General features: G+C 28.1%; 1 protein-coding gene across 2 annotated transcripts in view; it reads right to left on the minus strand.

Annotated features, from left to right (window-relative positions):
• Positions 1 to 1,184: 1,184 nt before the first annotated feature.
• Positions 1,185 to 20,683, minus strand: part of LOC129959121 (mesoderm induction early response protein 1-like) — a 76,671-nt gene continuing 57,172 nt past the window's right edge. Inside the window, exons 10-12 of one of the 2 annotated variants that reach the window (XM_056071937.1) lie at positions 16,952 to 17,064; positions 14,447 to 14,574; positions 1,185 to 11,129 (exon numbers count right to left, since the gene is read on the minus strand). In XM_056071937.1, coding sequence (XP_055927912.1) covers positions 10,580 to 11,129; positions 14,447 to 14,574; positions 16,952 to 17,064 — 791 coding nt within the window. In that variant the 3' untranslated portion in view covers positions 1,185 to 10,579. The remainder of the gene's footprint in view (positions 11,130 to 14,446; positions 14,575 to 16,951; positions 17,065 to 20,683) is intronic. The other variant, XM_056071938.1, reaches the window with a different exon arrangement.

A 20,683-nucleotide genomic window follows, 5' to 3' on the forward strand; every position in this document is an offset into this window, starting at 1 on the left:
TGGTCCAAAATAAATAATACGAGAATTTCGATTCTGGTTCCATTATAAATAAAATAAGATCTTCATTTTTTTTATACATTTTCCCGCTGTTTTCTAATATAATTAGAATTTTATCTTTACTTCCGTCGAAGTACAAAGCAGGTACATGCAAGATTTATGCATTATCTTCCGCAGCCAATTTTTGTGTTTTTAGCAAAACTTCTACCAATAATTTCTGATGAGGCAGTGGGAAGAATGCTGAAGAAATAGATACCCAAGTTTCGATGGTCTTGAAAGTAAAGTGTAATCCCTCATTCTGTCTCATACGATCTGACCCTTTTAATAACCCATTAACCACATATAATCCAAATAAGTTTTGTACCTCACTGAAATACACATTTCTCTATGAGTGAATGGGGCAATCTGAACTTAATGACTCGATAAATTTGCAAGAAATTCAAATGAAAAACAGTTTTAATAGCATCTTAAATGATGTGATAAAAATAATATCCTAAAACTAGCATTGAAATGGTTAGATATCTTGGTATTTCAGCATATTCATATAGGAAGGAATGGTCAACGACAACAACACAAAGGAAAATGCAAAGCATAACGTATAAGAAGGAAAACACCAAAAAAAAAAAAAAAAATGAGTTCCTCAAATTTTCACAAAACGCAATACACCAGACTAAGCATTGAAACCAAACATGCAATACATAGAAAAAAATTACCCAATAGCATTAATTATATCAAAATTTAGATTTTTTTTTCTAAGAAAAGAAAACTAAAACTTCAATTGATTAAAAAACTGTAACATCATATACCTGAATTTTAAAAATTAATATGAATATATATATAAAGAGAGAGAGAGAGAGAGAGACAGATATATGCAATAATTGGATGTCTTTTAGAGTAAGTAATAACTTAAGAAAAATTAATGCTTAAAATAGCTACATAAGAAAATCACTTAGTCAAAGTTTTTTTCATATTTGCAATGATAGAATTAACACAAAACACTAAGTATGTAAACGTGCACCTCAGCAGAGAAACATTAATTAGTGAAAATAAAATTAAATTGATACTCCTGCTTAAATTATTTTCTCAAATTCTTTCACATTAAGACCTCAAATTTTAAATATCATACAATTTTACAAAAGTGTTACCGAAATTTGTCAGAGCACATAATGCTTCCAGGACAAGTAATCTACAAAAAAAATACGTTTATTTTACAAGAATAACATCTAGTAGACACAACACATTACAACAAATACATAATTCATTAAATATTTGATACAAAAGTTTACATATGTGAAAAATATTATAATGAATTCATTATAAGAAAATTTACTTAGCATGCTAAATAGCTTTAAGATCAAAATAAAGCTAGTAAGATTCAACTTATCTTTCCTTATTCACTGAAAAAAGTCCGATTCTCTACTATAAACATAAGCCATAATTTAATGTTTCTGAATTTCAGAAGTTTAACCAATATAAAAATTGGCACTCAAAGCATTATAAAATACATTTAAATTCAACTTTTAAATGTATTTTATATCTTTAACTGAATTAATGATGAGTATCAAAATGAAAAGCGATATAAACAACTGTTGAAAAAAGCGAAGGAGTATTTGTCAAATGCCCTCTTGATGTTTCAAAAGATTCTGATGCATGAAACAAAGCAAGTATGAAGAAAAGTTTATAAATATTTTTTTATTGATATTCTTGCCTAAATGAAAAGAAAAATCAACAAAGGTGAGGTAAATTTAATGATAGCAGTTATTATGCGGGAACAAAACCTACAAATAAAATATCTGTAGGTAATGATTTTTCACTCTGGTTCTTTTAATCTATTAAGTACTCTTTCTAATGGAATAAATATATTCTGCAATTAAACTGAAAATTTAAAGTAATTAGCTTTATATGATCAACTTGGAAATCTCTTATTTAACTTAAAATTAAAAAAGTTGTTTCGTAAAATTATCAGTACTTTAAAAAAATATTTTTACTCATTTCAGAGTATCTTTGAATTTTCAACACTGAAAGATTTTTTGTCAAATTTAATTTTAGTACTCTTAATATTCAACCCACTTCACGGCTAACTAAAAACAAATACATCAATACTTCCCGTTTTTGATGAATGAGTTATAATTTTTACAGCAAAATTCAATGTTGCTTATTTCCGATCACACCATAAATACATTTCCTCTATTTGAATTAATATCCCTAGAAATTTCATTTATAACTACATATATTCCTATATCGTTTCACAAACTTATATTTACTGATGGCCAAACATGCTTTAAAATCATAGTAAATTTATACTAATAATAAGTACTAACATTTTTTTTCTTTCATAACAGTAGTTAATTAGAAGGTACAGATAAAATACTCTTGTGCAGTTCATCGCTTCATTACCACTGACAAAAACCAAGTACCCTTTTATAATCATATACAAATGATTATCCAGATGAATTTAACAAACTATGTGTTGCTTCAATTTTTTTAAACATGGTTATGCCTTCTCAATAACAATAAATGAAATAATAATAACGCAGGTAAAAAAAAATATTTTGTTGGCCTAGAACAGGGATGGCGAACCATTGGCACGCGACACAATATTTTGGGCACGCCGCCGATCAAAACGGTTTGCATTTTAGTTCAAAATAACAAAGTTGACTATGAAGTATTACAAACAAACGCGAGTGTTCCCATTCCACTTTAAAAAGGGCACAGATATTTGTACAGCTGTTAAAAATTGATCTGAAAAGAATTGTTTAAATAATTGATGGTGCTCCAAATATGGTGGGCAAAAAAAAGGGGGGGGGGGTTCATTAGTTTATTTCAAACAGACGTAGGATATTCGATTCTTGAACTCCACTGCATTATTCACTAACAAGCCTTGTGTTCTAACATCTCTTGATAACGTAATGGCGTTAGTCACAAAAATGGTCAGCCTCATATCGTCGCAGGTTTTGTTGGATGAAGTCAACTAGATGTATAATGGCTTGCTAATGTGTAATAATGTTCGCTGATTGAGCCGCGGAAACGTGCTTCAAGGATTTGTTGACTGCTTGGAAGAAATCAAGACTGTTTCTGCAAAAGGAGGGGGAAATGCAACAATATCCACAGTTGTTGGATGTTATGTGGCTCTCAAAATTGATGTTTTTACAGACATATGCCAACATTTCAATGAATGGAACGTAAAAGGTACAAATAAAACAATTTATTCAAGGTACAAATAAAACAATTATCGTCATGATGGATCTCATTCGCGCTTTTGACGCTAGATTGCATGTTTTAGAAGCAATATTATTACGAAAACCTACAAATATTTCCTAAATTAGAATATATTATATATATATCAAAGATTTAGATTTACATAAAAAACCAGACGAAGAAAAAGTTATAGAAGAATTTATTTCCGTAATTGATTCCTCAATCAAGGAAATTTCATCCAGATTTTCTCAGTTCAAAGATTTATCGGAAACGCTCAAGTTTATCATGTATCCTGCCTGATGTGACTTCATTTAATAAACTGAACTTGTCCCAATTCGATTGGTTGGAAATTGAAGAATTTGAAATGCAACAGATTGATTTCCAGTCTAGTTCAATATGGATTCAAAAATTTATTGAAACAAGGAAAAAGTTGGAATTGACTAAAACAGAAACATTAACAAGCAATATAAGTAAATATGCCAGTAACGAAATTTTGGAAACATGGAATTCGATTCCAGACACATTTAACGGTTTGAAGAAGCTGACTCGTGCTATTTTAACCATATTTTCATCTATTTATGCCTGCGAGTCATTATTTTCAGAGATAAATAACATTAGACTCACTTGGAAACCTCAAATTCAGCATGCACTCTGCGAAAAGTAACATCTTGCAATCCTAATATAAGTTGTCATCTAATCTACAACAAAAAATGTCACACTAATGTTACTTTAATTTGAATTACACGTATAACTAAAACCTTTACTACTATACAGTGCAAAGTGTATTTTTTTTTCGTAGTAAATAAAGAGTTGCCAGTATTTAGTTTTATTATTTTCCCAATAATCACGTCAAAATTATTTGACGGCACGTCTATACCTCGTTAAACATTTCTTTAGAAAAAATTTACACGTTGATCCATAAAGGTTCGCCACCCTTGGCCTAGAACTTGTACCATAGGTGAAACATTATATTGAATTATTACAATTGTACCGACAAACTCAAACATATTTATGAATCTAAAAACTAAGATTATACGAGATACTTGGGACATTATTAATTTTAAGATGTGAAAAAAAAAAAAAAAATCTACACATAAATTAGTGCTCCAGCAATTCAAAAATATCTGATCTGTTACAAAGCATTAAATTAAATAATGAAGATCTCCACATGCATTAATTACATGAGTAAAGATTACATGGTAACTTTCAAGACTGCTGAATTTACAATAAATTCTCAACTTCAATTCTTTGAAAATGCTAATGAAAAGGTAATGAGATTCCAAAATATAATTTTGGAATATATCTCATATATTCCAAAATTGTTAACTTATTCCCAGTGACTTCTCAATGGGTATTCATTATTAATACTCAAGACATTTAAAATTTTGAATAAAATGCAGTTAATTAACTATGCTGTTCTGTTCGGTTCTATGTGACCCGAAATAAAATTTATACCTTCGTAAAAATATATAGTACAGGGATATTTTCATGAAACTTCTTGACATCTTTAGTAAATAATATAAATATGTACTCCTAGAAGGATTTAGGTTTATTCTTATTTCGAAGGAAGATTCTTCCATTTATACCTAATATATCGTTCGGATCAATATGGCCCAATGCAAATAATAATAATAATTTACATTTACTTATACATGTTCACTTTTATTTGGGATAATTCAAAAGAAAGGAATAACAATAGTTTCTCTAATTTATCCGTTTTCGAAACCTGTTTCGTTGATATATGTGTTTGGTCACATGACAAGAGAGCGCAAAGTCCAAAAGTTGATATGATTGGCAGGGGGCCAATCTCTTTGCTCTCACTGCAACGTTTCTTTTTTTCTGCTGGATTTTACTTTCCGATATTACTGTAAAAAGAGTTGTGCCTGCGAATGTGAGAAAAATTGGCGAATCGCAGAAATTTGAATCACGCTGATATAGCTAAACTAATAGAAGCTTCTGGCAGCGAAGAAGAAGTATCGGTGTATGAAAAGCATACAAGTGATGAAAATGAAAGTTCTGACAATGATTTTGATACCGATATTCAACAAATGAACTATAAAGGGAGTGTTCAGTCCAAGAATCGTGAAATAAAGTGGAAGTTGGATCCGTTGCCACAATCTTCTCAATCAAAAGCTGCTAATATTATAAAAACTACTCCTGGGGGTCACAAGATATGCAACGGCAAGGATCACAATATTACATGTGATAATTTTTTCTCATTTTACAACTTAGGGCAACTTTTCTAAAACGGAAAATGACTATGCTTGGCACCATTAGAAAAAATAAATCAGAACTTCCTGAACAAATGCCAAACAAAGAAGTTCACAGCTCATTATTTTATTTTACAGAAGACACAACAATGGTAAATTACATCCCAAAAAAGAACAAGAATGTTATTCTTATGAGCACTTGCATCATGACAAAGAAGTTAGCAACAGAACTGACAAAAACTACTTATGATCTTATAATAACTCAAGGGGCTATAATTTATAAATTATTTTTATTAAAGGGGCTATAGGGATTATAATTCAACTAAAGAGGCTGTGGATACTCTTAATCAACTTTTAAACACATACGCTCGTAAAAAAAAAAAAAAAAAAAAAAAAAAAAAAAAAAAAAATCGCTGACCCATGATAGTATTCTATAACATGCTTGCTATTGACAATGCATTTCTTCTACGGACTTCAATACATAGTGAATGGAACGAAAACAAATCGACTAAACGAAGGCTATCTTCGGAAGAACTGGAAAAATCCCTCATTTTTCCACACATTGAAGCAAGGCCACACATACCAAGTAGTGAGGGCTCAATAAAAATAGTGAAACGAATACAGAGAAAAAGGTAAAACGTACCACGGCGATCTGCTGAGAATGCTTCATTGTGTTTCAAACGTGCAAGGTGTAAGCTTTGTCCGTGAAGCAATGACAGTAAAACTAATATGTTATGCTGCAATTGTAAGAATCACATTTGCAAATCTCATGTAAAATATTATTGTTCAAATTGTAAATAAAAGTAAGTTTCAATTTCGAATACTTTTCTGTTATTTTTTTATAGATGCTTTATATTATTGTGAGTTTCAATTTCAAATATTTTTTGTTATTTTTATAGCTGCTTTATATTATTAGATCTATTTTTATATTACTATTGTTTAAACTATTTTTTAAATGGTACCTATCAATTACTGCAAGAAAGGTTAGTTTTCCGAGTCGGGTCATATTGACCCGGACGCTACATACATGAAGTAAATACGAACAGAACAGCAGGGTTAATGCATTAACTCGATTTTGAGTGAGAAAAATAAATTTCTTACCTTCAGTTTCTGTTTTAGTGAAACTTATTGAAACATCAGAAAAATGTAGTTAAATAAAAGTATTTCAGGTATAATAAACACAAAAACAAGAATTCATCAATAAAAATTTTCATTCATTATGAAAAAATTTTCTTTGGAAAATTTAAACATACAGTACATTCCCGAGTATCTGGCTTCCGTACTGTCCGGTCTAGTTTTCTTTATCGTAATTAAGGAAGGCAAGGCATAGCACTTGCAACATTGCAAAGGCATTGGAAGTGGCCGTCTGCTTTGAACCTCCTACGTGCCGAATGTAAAATACAAATTGTAACGAGAAAAGAGTAGTACTCTACTCGTTGTTCATTGTTTCGTCTGTGTGCAACGGACCTCATTTGTTGCCGCTGCTCCTGATTATAACTGCACAGTACGTACAGAATTCATGTTAAAATGTGAAGTTTATATCCTTTAACTTACTTTCTCTCTAATAAATTCTTGCAATGCAGTATATAAACATGTATAAACTACTAGTACAGAACCTTTCATTTTAACTCGACACGTTAGTGGCAACTGCTTCTATGTTTCACCGGGGCCGCATTCACATTCTACGCAGCTTGGGATGAATGGAGGGCTTAGTGCTCAATAAGAAGTGAAAAAATACGTATCTTGAGTTTTGGTATAAAAACTTTGTCTTCTGGTATTGTGGGTCAAAAAAAAAAAAAAAAAAAAGAACTCCAGCTTTTTTTCTTTTTTTTTTTTTGGTTATCCGGCCTGTCCTTTCGCCACATTAGGCCGGATAATCGAGAGCGTACTGTATTATTAAAAGTGAGCATTATTAAATGCATCATAAAAATATAATAGTAATCTGACTGAAATAAAAGTAAAGTCGTTTTTATAAACAAAAATATAAAATACAAATAAATAAAACTAAATAAAAGCTTCGAAACATACATAATATAGTAATTACAATATTACCCAAAAAATTACTAATAAAAAGTTAACATTTATCCTCTTTTGTCTTTTGCGCTCTGACTCCGCAAACATATACTGCAAAACAATAATTTCCTTAATGAATAAAACTTACAATAAATTCATTCATGCAAGTTGCTTTTAGTCATAGCAAATGACGAACTCTTAAATGCTTAGAATATCAAAATAAGCAATGTTTTTAAAATTATAATATTAAATACACTTCAATAATTAGTACCAATATACAATATTTAGAATCATAATTCTAGAAAAATATTTTCTATAGGAGTCATAAGTCAAATATAAAAATGCCATACAAAAAAAAAAGAAAAGATAACTATGCCAAATGTCATAAATTTAACACAGAAATATATATAAGATCAGAATAAAATTATATACAATTTTTAATAATCAAATGCAAAAAGCACAAAATAATTGAAACAAAACAGCAAGCAATATCCATTGTGCACCATCTTCCAACACTACTTATATAAAATATAAGGTAATTACAATAAATAAATCATAACAACGAATATATATAACAGATAACCTAGAACAGTTTCTTAATGCAACACAAGAGGTAGTTAATCTTTCTTCCATTTAGTGTATGAACTTAATAATAAAATGCACGAGCTTTCCAAATAAAATAATCTAAAAATATTTTATAATGTATTAGGAGAAAAACGATTCAATACACAAAGGATGGGTTAAAGATACTAAACAATTTTGCAACTACAGCACAAAAAGAAAAGGGGGTGAATGGGAGCATATTTAAGTTGTTATATAATGTCAGCTGTGTCACAGGAAAAATTATTAATACAAAAACGTAATCAGTAAATAATATATGCTGTATCTTTATTGATTATGCGTGATTTTTTCTGTTACAGAGATGAAATAAAAACAAAATGAACACAGCAACTTATTCTTCCTTTGATTTGATCACTTTTACATATATATTGATAATACAAGAAGATGACTGCTAAATATTTCTACATGATATTTAACATTTACCAAACTTTTCTTCACTTATGGACAAAAAAAAAAAAAAAAAAAAAAAAGTCAGATTTCTTGAACCACCATTTGATTAAAAAAAAAAAAAAATGCTAAATTATATTTCATTTTCAAAAATACCCATATTACAATATGGATATATATAACCTTTCTGACATTTTATAAATCTGAATAAATTACTTGCAAAATCACGTTACAAACACACACGAAGCAAACTTTTAGAAGTGAAAGAAAACATTCGGAATGAATCGTTCATTATGGAAACCCATTGTCAATAAGACCGAATACATCAGCATAAACTTCAGAGGGAAAAAAGGTAATGAATATTTCTGAACTATACTATATACAGCTACCTACCTCTTTAAATAATCAGTTTTGAAAAATAAATCAATAATTCATTAAATATTCATATCATAATGCGAACATATCAAAGTGTTTGCTGATAACAAAATAAATAAAAACACATTAGAATATTCTTTTTAACGTAAATTGCCAAACTTTCTTTATAGAACTCCATGTCATATAATTGTAAAATACATACCAGCAGTAAAAATAAATATTCCAAGAATAATTAAATTACAAAATTAACAGGAAAGCTCTAAATATAATGCCTGTGAGGAAAATTAATAAATATCAGTTTCATAATAAACTAGATACAAAACCTTGTTATCTTCAATTAACAATTACATGAATTATATGCAAAAACAGCATGTTTCTTTAAAAAAAATCACAAAAGACCAGTGTTCAATCACCTTTTATGCATTAATGAAGGATTTCTATTTTAATAAATGAAAAAATATGTAGGCAAACTGCTTTATTTTAATGAATTAAAAAATGATCTTTCAACAAAATCTTTAGGAAATGTAAACAATCCAAACATTCAGGTATAAACTATACAGTTTTAATAGAATTAATTACTATACAACAGTCTGTTTTACATATAAAAATCTTGTTCAATAGTGGCGCACAGAACAACTTCAGTTTTTAATTTTGTGTAACTAATTAAATGTATATAACTTCACAATGGAAATAATAATAATTGTTTGCATTGCTGAAGATTAATTTATATGCATTTTAATTTAAGTAAAGAGAAAATTACTTTTTAACAAGCAGCTTGAAAATTAAACTAAGAATTTTATTAAAATTCTTAACAGCACAGGTATTTATAATATTTTGATCCCATACACATGGATTTATCTCTATCTAAGTCTAGTAAAAAGTAAATGACATACACACACATACAAAAGAAAACACTACTGACAATACTAACGATAATCAGAATCAAAAAATTTGTACACACATGACATAAAAGTTTAACTTTATAATGTTATGAAGGTAATAAACAGATATAATATTACTTAAAAATTACAATGGCATGCTGTTGAAGTATTTTTAATTTCTTTCAGTAAGTCAATTATTCAAAAATAAGATTAGTATTCCTAGAAATAAAAAAAGGTATATTATCACAGATAACAACCTTCACAAAAATGTTTTTAAAAGTTACAAGACTTGATCAAAGTTTCAGAATGCAGGGAGAAAGAAACATTGAGAACATTTTTAGCAGATATTGAACTGACATAACACCAAATGGCCACATTTTTCACTTTTTAAATTCACAAAACGACAAATATCACAAATTACATATACCTAATTCATTGATCTGACTACACATATTACAACACAAGGTACCAATGAGATATGAGCAACATGTATACCCATAAGTATAATTGAATCTTTAGAGTATTTGACTTTAAAAAAGTACCATATAATAATTACATATACTTGAAGTGAAATGAGTGCCTAGGTCAAGATTTTAAAAAAAAAAAATACAGAGTTAAATTTTTATTGAAAAAATAAGTAAAACACTCATGAAGAGCTTGAAACGTAACAATTGCATTAAAGATTGGAAATGCATAACAAATGGTTTTCCAAGAGGAAATTAGCACTCATTTATATATTAATATGTATAAACTCTTCACAATACAAATAGTTTACAGATTCTAATGTATAAAACTTAGATTAAAGACTGTATGATTTATGCAAAATCTCCAATACTCTGGTCAGTGAAAAAAGATATTTTTTTTTTGAACATGAATAATTACATGGATGAATTGTGCTCAATCAATAGAGACACTATCTTTTCCATAATCAAACCTGAAATTGCAACCCTCATGAAATCTTGCAATATCATTCAAAATGTGAGAACAACTAACATCACTGGGCGGATTTATCTGTATACTTTTCTCTGATTCTGTTTGGTTTGTCATACTTTCACTTACAACAGCTAGAGTTTCCAGATTAAGACAGATTACATTTTCTTTAGGTAATGCTGGTGTTGTGCTAGTGACTTTATCATCACCATTCATGTAATCCCTACTACAATCACTAGGGATACCTGACTGACTTTTGTTAGGCGAGTTCTCTTGCTCTACAATGGTACTCAGGGCGCCATTGCTATAAGTACTGGTACTTGAAGGGCCATCCATTATATCAAAACCATGTATGCTAAGTTCAGGAGTAGAGCTATCAGCATTTGTCTCTGGGCTGGTAAGAGGGGTAAGCTTTTTGATTTCTTCAAACATGGGTAGATGTGAAGTAGGACTCGATGATCGATCTCGTACATTCTGTGGATTTTCCTGTTCATCCATGAACCTATCCATGTAATCTCTGAAAACGAGAGAAAGATTATATTTAAAAAATGTTGAATGAAAACATAGCATTAATGTTTCAAATATTTCATTTTAACTCAAAACTTTAATTCTAATAAAGTCAAAAGAATATCCAGCAAATCAATAAAAGGCAAAAAGATTGGCATGAGATTACACCATGGATCAAACGTCATAAAATAAAAATAATAAATGTATTACAAGGACACTTGTTGAATTCACTGTAATACCCTAGCAATGTTAGAAGTTTATCCAGTCAAAGACAAGATGGATTCATCAGTCATTAATTACTAAGCAATTCTCAGCAAAAAAAAACGACTGTCCTTTCAATTAATCATTTCAAGGATAATATGCACTGCCATGGCTATGCTCTTGTATGTAATTCGTTGATTTCATGATTTGATCAGAGTTACGCATGTCAATAAATTGTTAGAAATATCAAGTCAAGTTCCAATAATTCCATTATACATGTAATTCAATATTTGATGGGTATTCAATTGCTAAGATAATGCCTATACTGGACTCCAAAAATTGCTGAAGTTTTAAGGTAAGCTAAACATTTTAGACTATTATTTTTAATAATAATGAAATAGGTCCCATAACTGAATACATTCCGCCAGACTGTTTCTAAAGATAATTATTAGAAATAAGCTAAGATAATAGGCTAATTTTTGTTCACAACTTTTGAAACCAAAATCATATTAGTGTCTTACTTGAAGTATCCAGTACAAAACCTTGTATCAGATGTTATACTCCAGCTCTCATGAATGCAATACACTAATTTTTAAAATAAACTGAAGACAATAATCTGGTTCTTATAATGTATCTAATAATTTATTTCACTGTTGTCTCTTGAATGGGGTTCTCATTCTATACCTGCATAAAAATGTAAGGCCTTTTTAAAAACTACTCTCACTATTTTTAAGGCATTTTGGATTATGATTTGGAATATATTTTATGTGCTATTAATAGTTAATTTAACAAGTTTGTAACAAATAGTTGAATATACAATTTTCATTCAGATTACAATAACTTTTCGAGTAAACCTTCACAAAAAATTAAACTATAATTTGCTGAAAGGCGAAAATATTCAATTGACCGACACATTTTATACCATTAGTCAAATCGGCTTAGATCATTTAAATAGTCAAAAATGCATGTCCCTTTTAGTGCTGGTTTTTTTTTTTTTTTTAAATTTAATATATATATCTTTTGATCTTCAAAGTAAGCAAAATATTTGTCTTGCGGCTGCTAGAGACAATCCTAGATCCTTTGTGATTTCACGCCAATGTGAATTTTCAGAAAATTTTAAATAATCAATTATTTAATTCCAAATTTATGAAATATAAAACAAATCACTTTTAGATTTTCAAATTCTATTCTCTTATTTAAAAAAATTTTTGCTAAATCAGCTTTCTTATGAGAGAGTATTGAAAAAGTCTATATTATTTTCCACAATTTTCTGACGGTTTCTTTTTTTAAAATCTTTTCCTGATAACCCATACAAAAGGGGGGGGGGGAACTGTTAATACTATTTCTGATAGTTAATATCACTGAAATTTTCAAGAATTTGGTACTAGATGGAATCTGGAAACTGTAATTCTGAGGCGCACGTTTAGCCCTTTGCTTACAATCACTGCTGCACAAGATTTTTTTTTTTTTTTTTTTTTTTTTTTTAATCTTTGCTTATGGACTGGGACAGTTGTTGAACTAGCAACGAATCGGGATTTCCTTCCTCCAAGTAAGCTTTCCAGCTATACCCTAATTACAAAGAAAAATATCCTTACCTATTGTATCACATCCCACGTAACCGGGATATTTCGATCAGCAAATGTTAAAATCAGCTTTGGAGATAAGTTTCGTTAACTATATTTTGGAGACTTTTTTTTTTCTTCTTTTTCCCTGTCTTTCAAAAGAAAAGCTACGATGTACTGAATAAGGAAGATTTATTGCATCCATAAATTAGGCTGACAAAAGCGAACTCTTTTTATAATTATTTATCAAATATGTGACATCAGTTTTCTTGCGTCAATCATACCAATCTTCAATAGCGAATGCTGAGCTATATGGGAAATTTAATATAGAAAAGAGCTATTCAGATATTTTTTAGAAACTAAGCAAATTATTTTCCAGCGTAATTACATCGCAACTATAATACTCTGAAAAGTAGTAATTATAAGCAAATTGCCTATTATGCCAACTTATAAAGTTGAATTAACGCATAAGCGATAATTAATAACATTACATAAAGTCCTTTTTTGTTGAATTACATTTTTTATATATAAGTATTTGCAAAGGAAAAGTTTTTGGTTTTTTTTTAAATTATAATACAATTACCATTCAAATACAAAATACAAATTTAATTTTCCAAAAATGCGATACAAGTAATAAATAACTGAACATTCTGAGTAAAAAATGAAATTGGCAGTATGAATTATAAAAGTTAACAATATTATATATTTATATTACAAATGTTTCAAACTACGTTAAACAAAAAAAATATATAATCGATTTTGTATGCAGTATATCAATATTCAAACATTCATTTATGGTTTTAATCTATAAACCGAACAATGGGATCTGCGTGATATAAATGAGAAAAAGCAAACATTTTTTAAATAGAAAATATAAGCAACTGGAATTTTAATATTAATAAATCACTATTTTGTTTATAAAAAAAATGATATTCTAGAAATATTAAAGTAATACGAAGTTCCTATTGTAATATTGAAACTGAAAAAAAAATAATAATAATAATCCAGCAATTCTTGAGAAATCTATTAAATATCAATTAATTTTCACATTAAAAAATTATTGCAGTGCAGTTTTTCATTTGTATCACCGACATAATGATAATAAAAAGTGTTGAATATTTCTTCAATATCCCATATTTATTTCGTGCCTTTTTAATAGCTGTTATGACCCTGTTGAATCTTTCTTCTAATTAGATAATCTGTATATAATACAAGAAGTTTCATGTGATACATTGTACATGCCAGTTTCCAAATAATTTTTTGATTAAAAAAATTCTTCCAATTATCATAGAATACATCTATATTTACAGATATATACATTATACCATTACAGTTTTCACAGAGTTGTAATTATATTTCAGGGATTATTTAGTACTGCAAAGAAAGAAAAAAAAATTCAGTTACTAGACACAGAAATCTAATAAAAGATCTTGATTTGAATTAAGAAATGTTATTAAAAATTAAGCACTTCATTTTAAATAATGCAATCCGTTTAAATCTCCTCAGAGGAAGAGAAAATATATCTGATTAACTACAAATTTTATATATTTTAAACTTGTCTTACGTTGTTCCTGGATGCAGCGCATATTTTTTCTTTTCAATTCTGTTTTTACTGACAAACACATCATGTCTTTCTGTTTTTTTCCACAAGTAATAAAACTGAACGAGCTCACTTACAGCTCTTGTTCTCACCTATAAAAATAAAAAAAATGTTATATCAAAAATAAACAATTAATTATCAAATATACAAAATAGCTTTCAGAAAAACAAAAGATAATATTTAGAATGATTAGCTTATATTTCAAACTATTTGTTTCTTAAATGAACGGAAACAAAATCTGTCTACGGGAGGAATAATTTATATACAGGGAAAGAGCGATATGACAAGTGTATTCACAACGCCATACAAGAGCAAAAGCTTTCACTTTAGTGGTTTATATTACAAGATTCCGATAAGAAATCTTGTAATATAAACCACTAAAGGACACATGTTGACTTAGGAAAGAAAGTCCTAGGTATCTTTTGAATAATTGTGTAGATGCGAAAGATTTTTATCCTTTCGGTCGTAGTGTGCGAAGCAAAAAGGCAATTTTTTGAACACATGTTGGCAATAATTAGTAAAAAAAAAAAAAGCGGGATTTAGATCAGCAAATAAAGAGAAAACTTTAGAATAAAGTAACATGTATTAAGATAATAGAAAATTAGGATTTAAGCTAAATTAAGAGCTATCATTACACATATAGTCAACACTATGTTGAACTATCTACTGTTGAAATCAAGGTGATGCAGAAAGTTTGGGAAATTATTGCACTGTTTGTTGAGAAGCATCACCCTGATAAAGCAGTTGCTATGCTTGCTACAAATTCATTTGCTGAGTTACATTTTTGCCAAATTCTGAAGCACAGCCCAAGACCAATAAGGCCTTTATATATATATTTTAAAGACATGCATACATTATAAATTTGTTTGAGTGTTTCTTATGGAATGTAACACATTGTCCTTTTATACATAGATTCCTATGGGAAAAAATTGCTTCGTTTAATGAGTGTTTTGCATTACGAATAAGATTCGGGAAAGTACTCGTTGAGCGAGGTTCCACTGCATATCAATATTTTAGAAAAATATCATGAATATTTTAAATAATTTAATAATCCAGGAATAAGAATAAAATCATTTGCAATCGATTCCTTGTCCTCAAATAAAATAAAATAAATAATACAGCTGTTTTAAAATCCTACCAATTGTAAATAACTAATTAAAATTTCTTAAGCAGATTCCAATTGTTGTAAAGAACCGATTACGAATAATGTAAAAAAGGAAAATAATTTTTTAGCATCTTTTCCAAGCATTTGATATACACTCCTAGAAACAAAACAAAATCAACAAAGTTTGTGAATTTTATAATCCAATTATGTTTCAAAAGTTTCTAAATTTTCCCTCAAGTGCAAAATATCAAAGATAACGATTAAAAAATGGATTCAAAGATAATAATTCCCTTTTTCAAAAGTTCATAAGCATGTTAAAACAAAATTTGTATTAAAAAACGCTTTCACAACAACAACAACAACAAAATACATACAAAAAAAATTATTTTTTACAAAAAATGAAAAAAAACTTAAAAAAAAAAATTAACATTTGGATAGACATTCTAAAATCTAATTTGTATCAATATTTTAAAAAATGATAACTCTTACAATAAGAATTAGGATCTATCATTACAATGTCTATTTTGCACTACTTTTGTATGAAAAAGTTGAAAACAATATCAGATGATAATAAGTTTAAAAGGATGTTTGCATGCATATTCTCTATGAATGATGAATACTTCAAATTTCTAAGGAAAAGTACAATTTTCCTGAATTTGAGTCTGAAGTGGATAACTTGCCACAGACAGATAGAATTTCCATAAAACGAATTTTTTACAAGAAAAAAAGATTTTAAAAAATTCCAAATATCAATGAATATAATACAATTATTTTTATACCTCATATTCAAGGACTTTTTCCTATTTTTTACAGAGGAAATGTATAGATAACCACAGCCTAATAGAAGTACAAATAAAAACTGCTACAAGAAGGAAAAGTTTTCACTTTGTTGTAAAATAATATATATAACTACATTCGATTTACATTCAAATAAAATTACATACTTTACTTCATAGAAGAATTATTCTTTATCTCACTAGTAATTCAACCTGTTTCAAAATCCAAATTATATGACAAATTTCGGATATTGTACGATTCTGTCACTATATAGTTGAAATGGATAATTAAGAGAATTAAATTAATTCACTATCATTGTCATTCAAATAATGAATATATGTTTAATTCAAACGCATGTTCTGCTACTTAAATATTAGAAATGTATTAAGATAATCTGCTCTAATAAACCAATTTTCAATAACAAAAATTTATCACAAATTTTATATGAACAAACAACTTAATAATTCAATTTTTGCTGTATTTTTTAAAATATTACTCGGGTAAGATAAATTCAAATAAGAAAATAGACACCACTTTTCAATACTTCCTTCATTACTAAAGCCACTCATATAAAACAAACTAAATACCTTGTTCATTTGTATTAAATGAAAATCTTTTCCATAAGCTTTCAGACCAGTTTCAAAGCTTCGACATTCATCTTCAGACCATAAACTCATAGTATCTTTAAAAGGAAAACATACTATGAAAGAAAAATACTCTTAAAATTCAGAAGGTAAATTTCATTATTACATATTTTAAATTGCAAAATTCATTTGCACTGAAATATTATTCACTATAACAAGGTACAATAAAATATTTATACTTTAATTACAAACACTTCACAAAAGACACACCAAGTTTTATGATCTCATTTTACTTATTTAAATATCAATGTTCTTTTTATTTGTTACTCATAATTTTATATCCATATATACAGTTATATCATAGAATATTATTTGTCATAATACATGGTGGTCACAAATGTTTTTCCTGTTTATTAAAACTTATGGTAAAATAAATAAAAACTATTATAATTTTTATATGGTTATTTCAATATATTTTAAAGACGTCCATAAAGTTTTAAAGAAAGCCAATTGCAACAATAAATATGAACACATTTAGTAGCTTGAAAAATGTCAAAGTGGTACTCCCAATTCTCACCACATATTGTCCGAAATTCCAGCTATCATACTAGACACAGCATTTGTGATCCTAACTTTAAATATATTAATATCATCAACTGCATAAACACTCTGTCCTTTATGCAACCCCAAAATTGACACTGAATAGTGATGAGCCGACTTGAATTGATAGAAACAAAATTACACCTTTTCTTTTGTTGATGAAATTTTGATAACAATCAAATGTAAAATCATTATGTCTGCATTCGTTGCGCTTTTTGTTGAATTAAAGAATTTTAAGAACACAACTATTCTACAATCGACATCTTACAATGTAATATTCAATGCTCTTTTATACTAATTTTTTTGTAATCAGGGAAATAATTTAAGACCACCGTTTATTTTATGTACAGAAATTGCAAATGAACATATCTAATGCATATTACTCGTTTTAAAAGTAATTTAATTGCATAGAGCTCTCAATAAAACTTATTTAATTCTCATGCACCTTGAATAATCTTAAACACCAGTACATGCATTATGTAAGACTCCATATAAAGTAAAGATTAGTAAATTAAATTAAAATCTTAAATACATTTCAAAGAAAAATTCACATTTTAATGCATAACATACATAACCTTAATAAGAGAATTATTAAGAATATCTAAAGCACGGACAGAAAACATATCTATTAATTCAAATGATGACTGCATAAATTATTCACTTGTCACAATAAGTACATCAGTTTTACCCATTTTGAATTTCATGTTTGTAAAGGTAAAATTTCAAAATTTACTCATTTACTTTCCAGAGTGCTAGTTTTAAAATTTGGTACACTTAATGTATTATTATAAACACTTCGTTATTTTAATTTATCAGTAAAATTATTGATTCAATAGAATTTTGATTCTATACAAGTAGCATCATCATGTCGTGAATTTGTGAGGAAAGAAACTTATTTCTAGATTAATTTATAATCCATTATAATAAATATTATGTAAAAGTCTGAAATAAAGATAATTGAACTAAAAAAAAATTGCTTTTTGAAACAAATAAAAAAAAGGATTTTAACACTTGCATTGATAATTTGTTAGAAGACTTAATTCTAAAATAATGTTATTCTTATAAATGTGTAAATGCCATAATAACAATAATTACTTAAAAATAGCCAGAATACCCAAAATAATATCTGACTCAAGAAATAATTCAAATAATTATTACAATGTGAAGTTTCATTCATTAGAGGCCTCTAAATTTTAAATTCAGAAGAATATTTATCATACACTGTTCCAAATCGCTTGTAACAATAAACCATAATACGTACATCTGTAATTTACTCAGACTGGTACAAAAAGAAACAGTTATCAACCTTTATCTTTTATTACAGAATGGCCAGCATTTCTGCTGTCTGAATTTCCCCCCAACATTTCCAGGTTTTTTTTAAAGAAATTTCCCTCACCTTTTTCGGATGTTTCTACTATCTTCAGAACGATGTTGCTTTATTTTATTCTCTTTAATTATGGCATAATACGTTCTTAACTTTATTTGAAAAATTGTTCTCCTCTTATAACTAAAACAAATATTTAAAAAAAAATTAATTCTCAGGGAAAAAACTTCATTTCAACTTATTGAATTTCAGATCAGCTTCAATTATGTAAAGCCCTTCCCTTTTTCACAAATATATTAACCAACACTAGAAGATATATGCCCATATAGACCAACTTTCAGCCAATCAGTCATATCTCCGAAGTGTTTGACAAATTTACTCACGAAAAATGCGGTATAAAAATATATTGACATTGGTCAAGTGATTAAGAATGAAATGATTTGTTTCCTTCCAATGGGATCCCCCCCCAACCTGTACTAACAGAAGAAAAAAATCGTTTACAAATACAGAATGAAATCTCAGCATGAAACAAGAAAAATTATTAAATTAAATAAAAATTGCATTGACTTTTAACTTACCAACTATAATAATAAAAAAAATAATAATAATTAAAAAAATCGCTTGCACGCTGGCTCAATGCTTTAACCCATAAAATAGAGAAAAAGTGGAAAATTGGTCCTTAGCATTTTTTCTTTCTTTATTGCATAAAAAGAAAAACGTGTAAGAGGTATAAATTTCAAAAAAAAAAAAAAAAAATAGTTTGAGTGAATTTTGTAAATTTATGTGGCAAACAATTTCATATACATCAAACCGTATAAGAAAAATGCTGCCCTTCTCTCTTTAAAAAATGTTTTGAAAAAAAAAATTACAAGAGGCATGTGTACCCATAATGTATCAAACAAATTATTTTCTCATTTTTGATAATTTAAAATTACAGAACGTTTTGTAGAATGCATAGAAAATTTTAAACACAAAATAATAAAAAAGTATTAAAAGAAAAGGTTAGGAATAACGTCCAGAGCATTCATTCGTATAAAGAATTTAGTAATCTGTTTTCATAATGCTTAAAATTAAACACACACATACAAAAAAGGTTTTACGGAAATTATAGCAACATCCGATACTTCATGATTCAACAGAAAGATCACCGAGAAGAGGGAAAAAATAATTATTGTAAAATACCTATTTAATTAAAATAAATTGTTTTGGAATTATAAAAATGAGTCAATATTTTACAACGTTTTGAATATTAATACCCAAAATTCAAACACTCATGATACGATCGATTTGACATTCGAAGGTAAAAAAGGAAGGGGGGGGGTAGCTTCATATACATCTTTTAAATTAAAAGAGACCATTAAAGCTTAAAATTATTATAGTAAAAGGACCGAGGCTTTAATTTTGGATGCATTTTCCCATAGTAGGCAAAACAATTTTTGCTAATTATGTCAATAACTTGTGGTTCTGAAAAAAAAAATTAAAACTTTCGGCGAAATCATTATACATTTATACATATATGCAAATAAATTAGATATGGTGGTTAATCTTTCTCTTCCATACTCTATTTTAGATTTTCAATAAAAGTTTGATTTTTATTAGTTGCCAAAGATGTTCCATTCTTCTTATAAAAACACCAGCAAAGTATCATGCTTGATAAAAATTATAGATTTATAAAAAAAAATCCAGTTTTATAAAAATTTCCATTATTTTCCTTATCTCCCGGAATTCCTTGACGATTCCCGGTTTTCCCGGTCTGCTGGCCAGCCTGTATTAGTTGGAAGGGGAATACAAGGATGAAATATACAAAACTT

This window comes from Argiope bruennichi, chromosome X1, assembly GCF_947563725.1.
Source record: "Argiope bruennichi chromosome X1, qqArgBrue1.1, whole genome shotgun sequence".
In the NCBI taxonomy this organism is placed as follows: domain Eukaryota; kingdom Metazoa; phylum Arthropoda; class Arachnida; order Araneae; family Araneidae; genus Argiope; species Argiope bruennichi.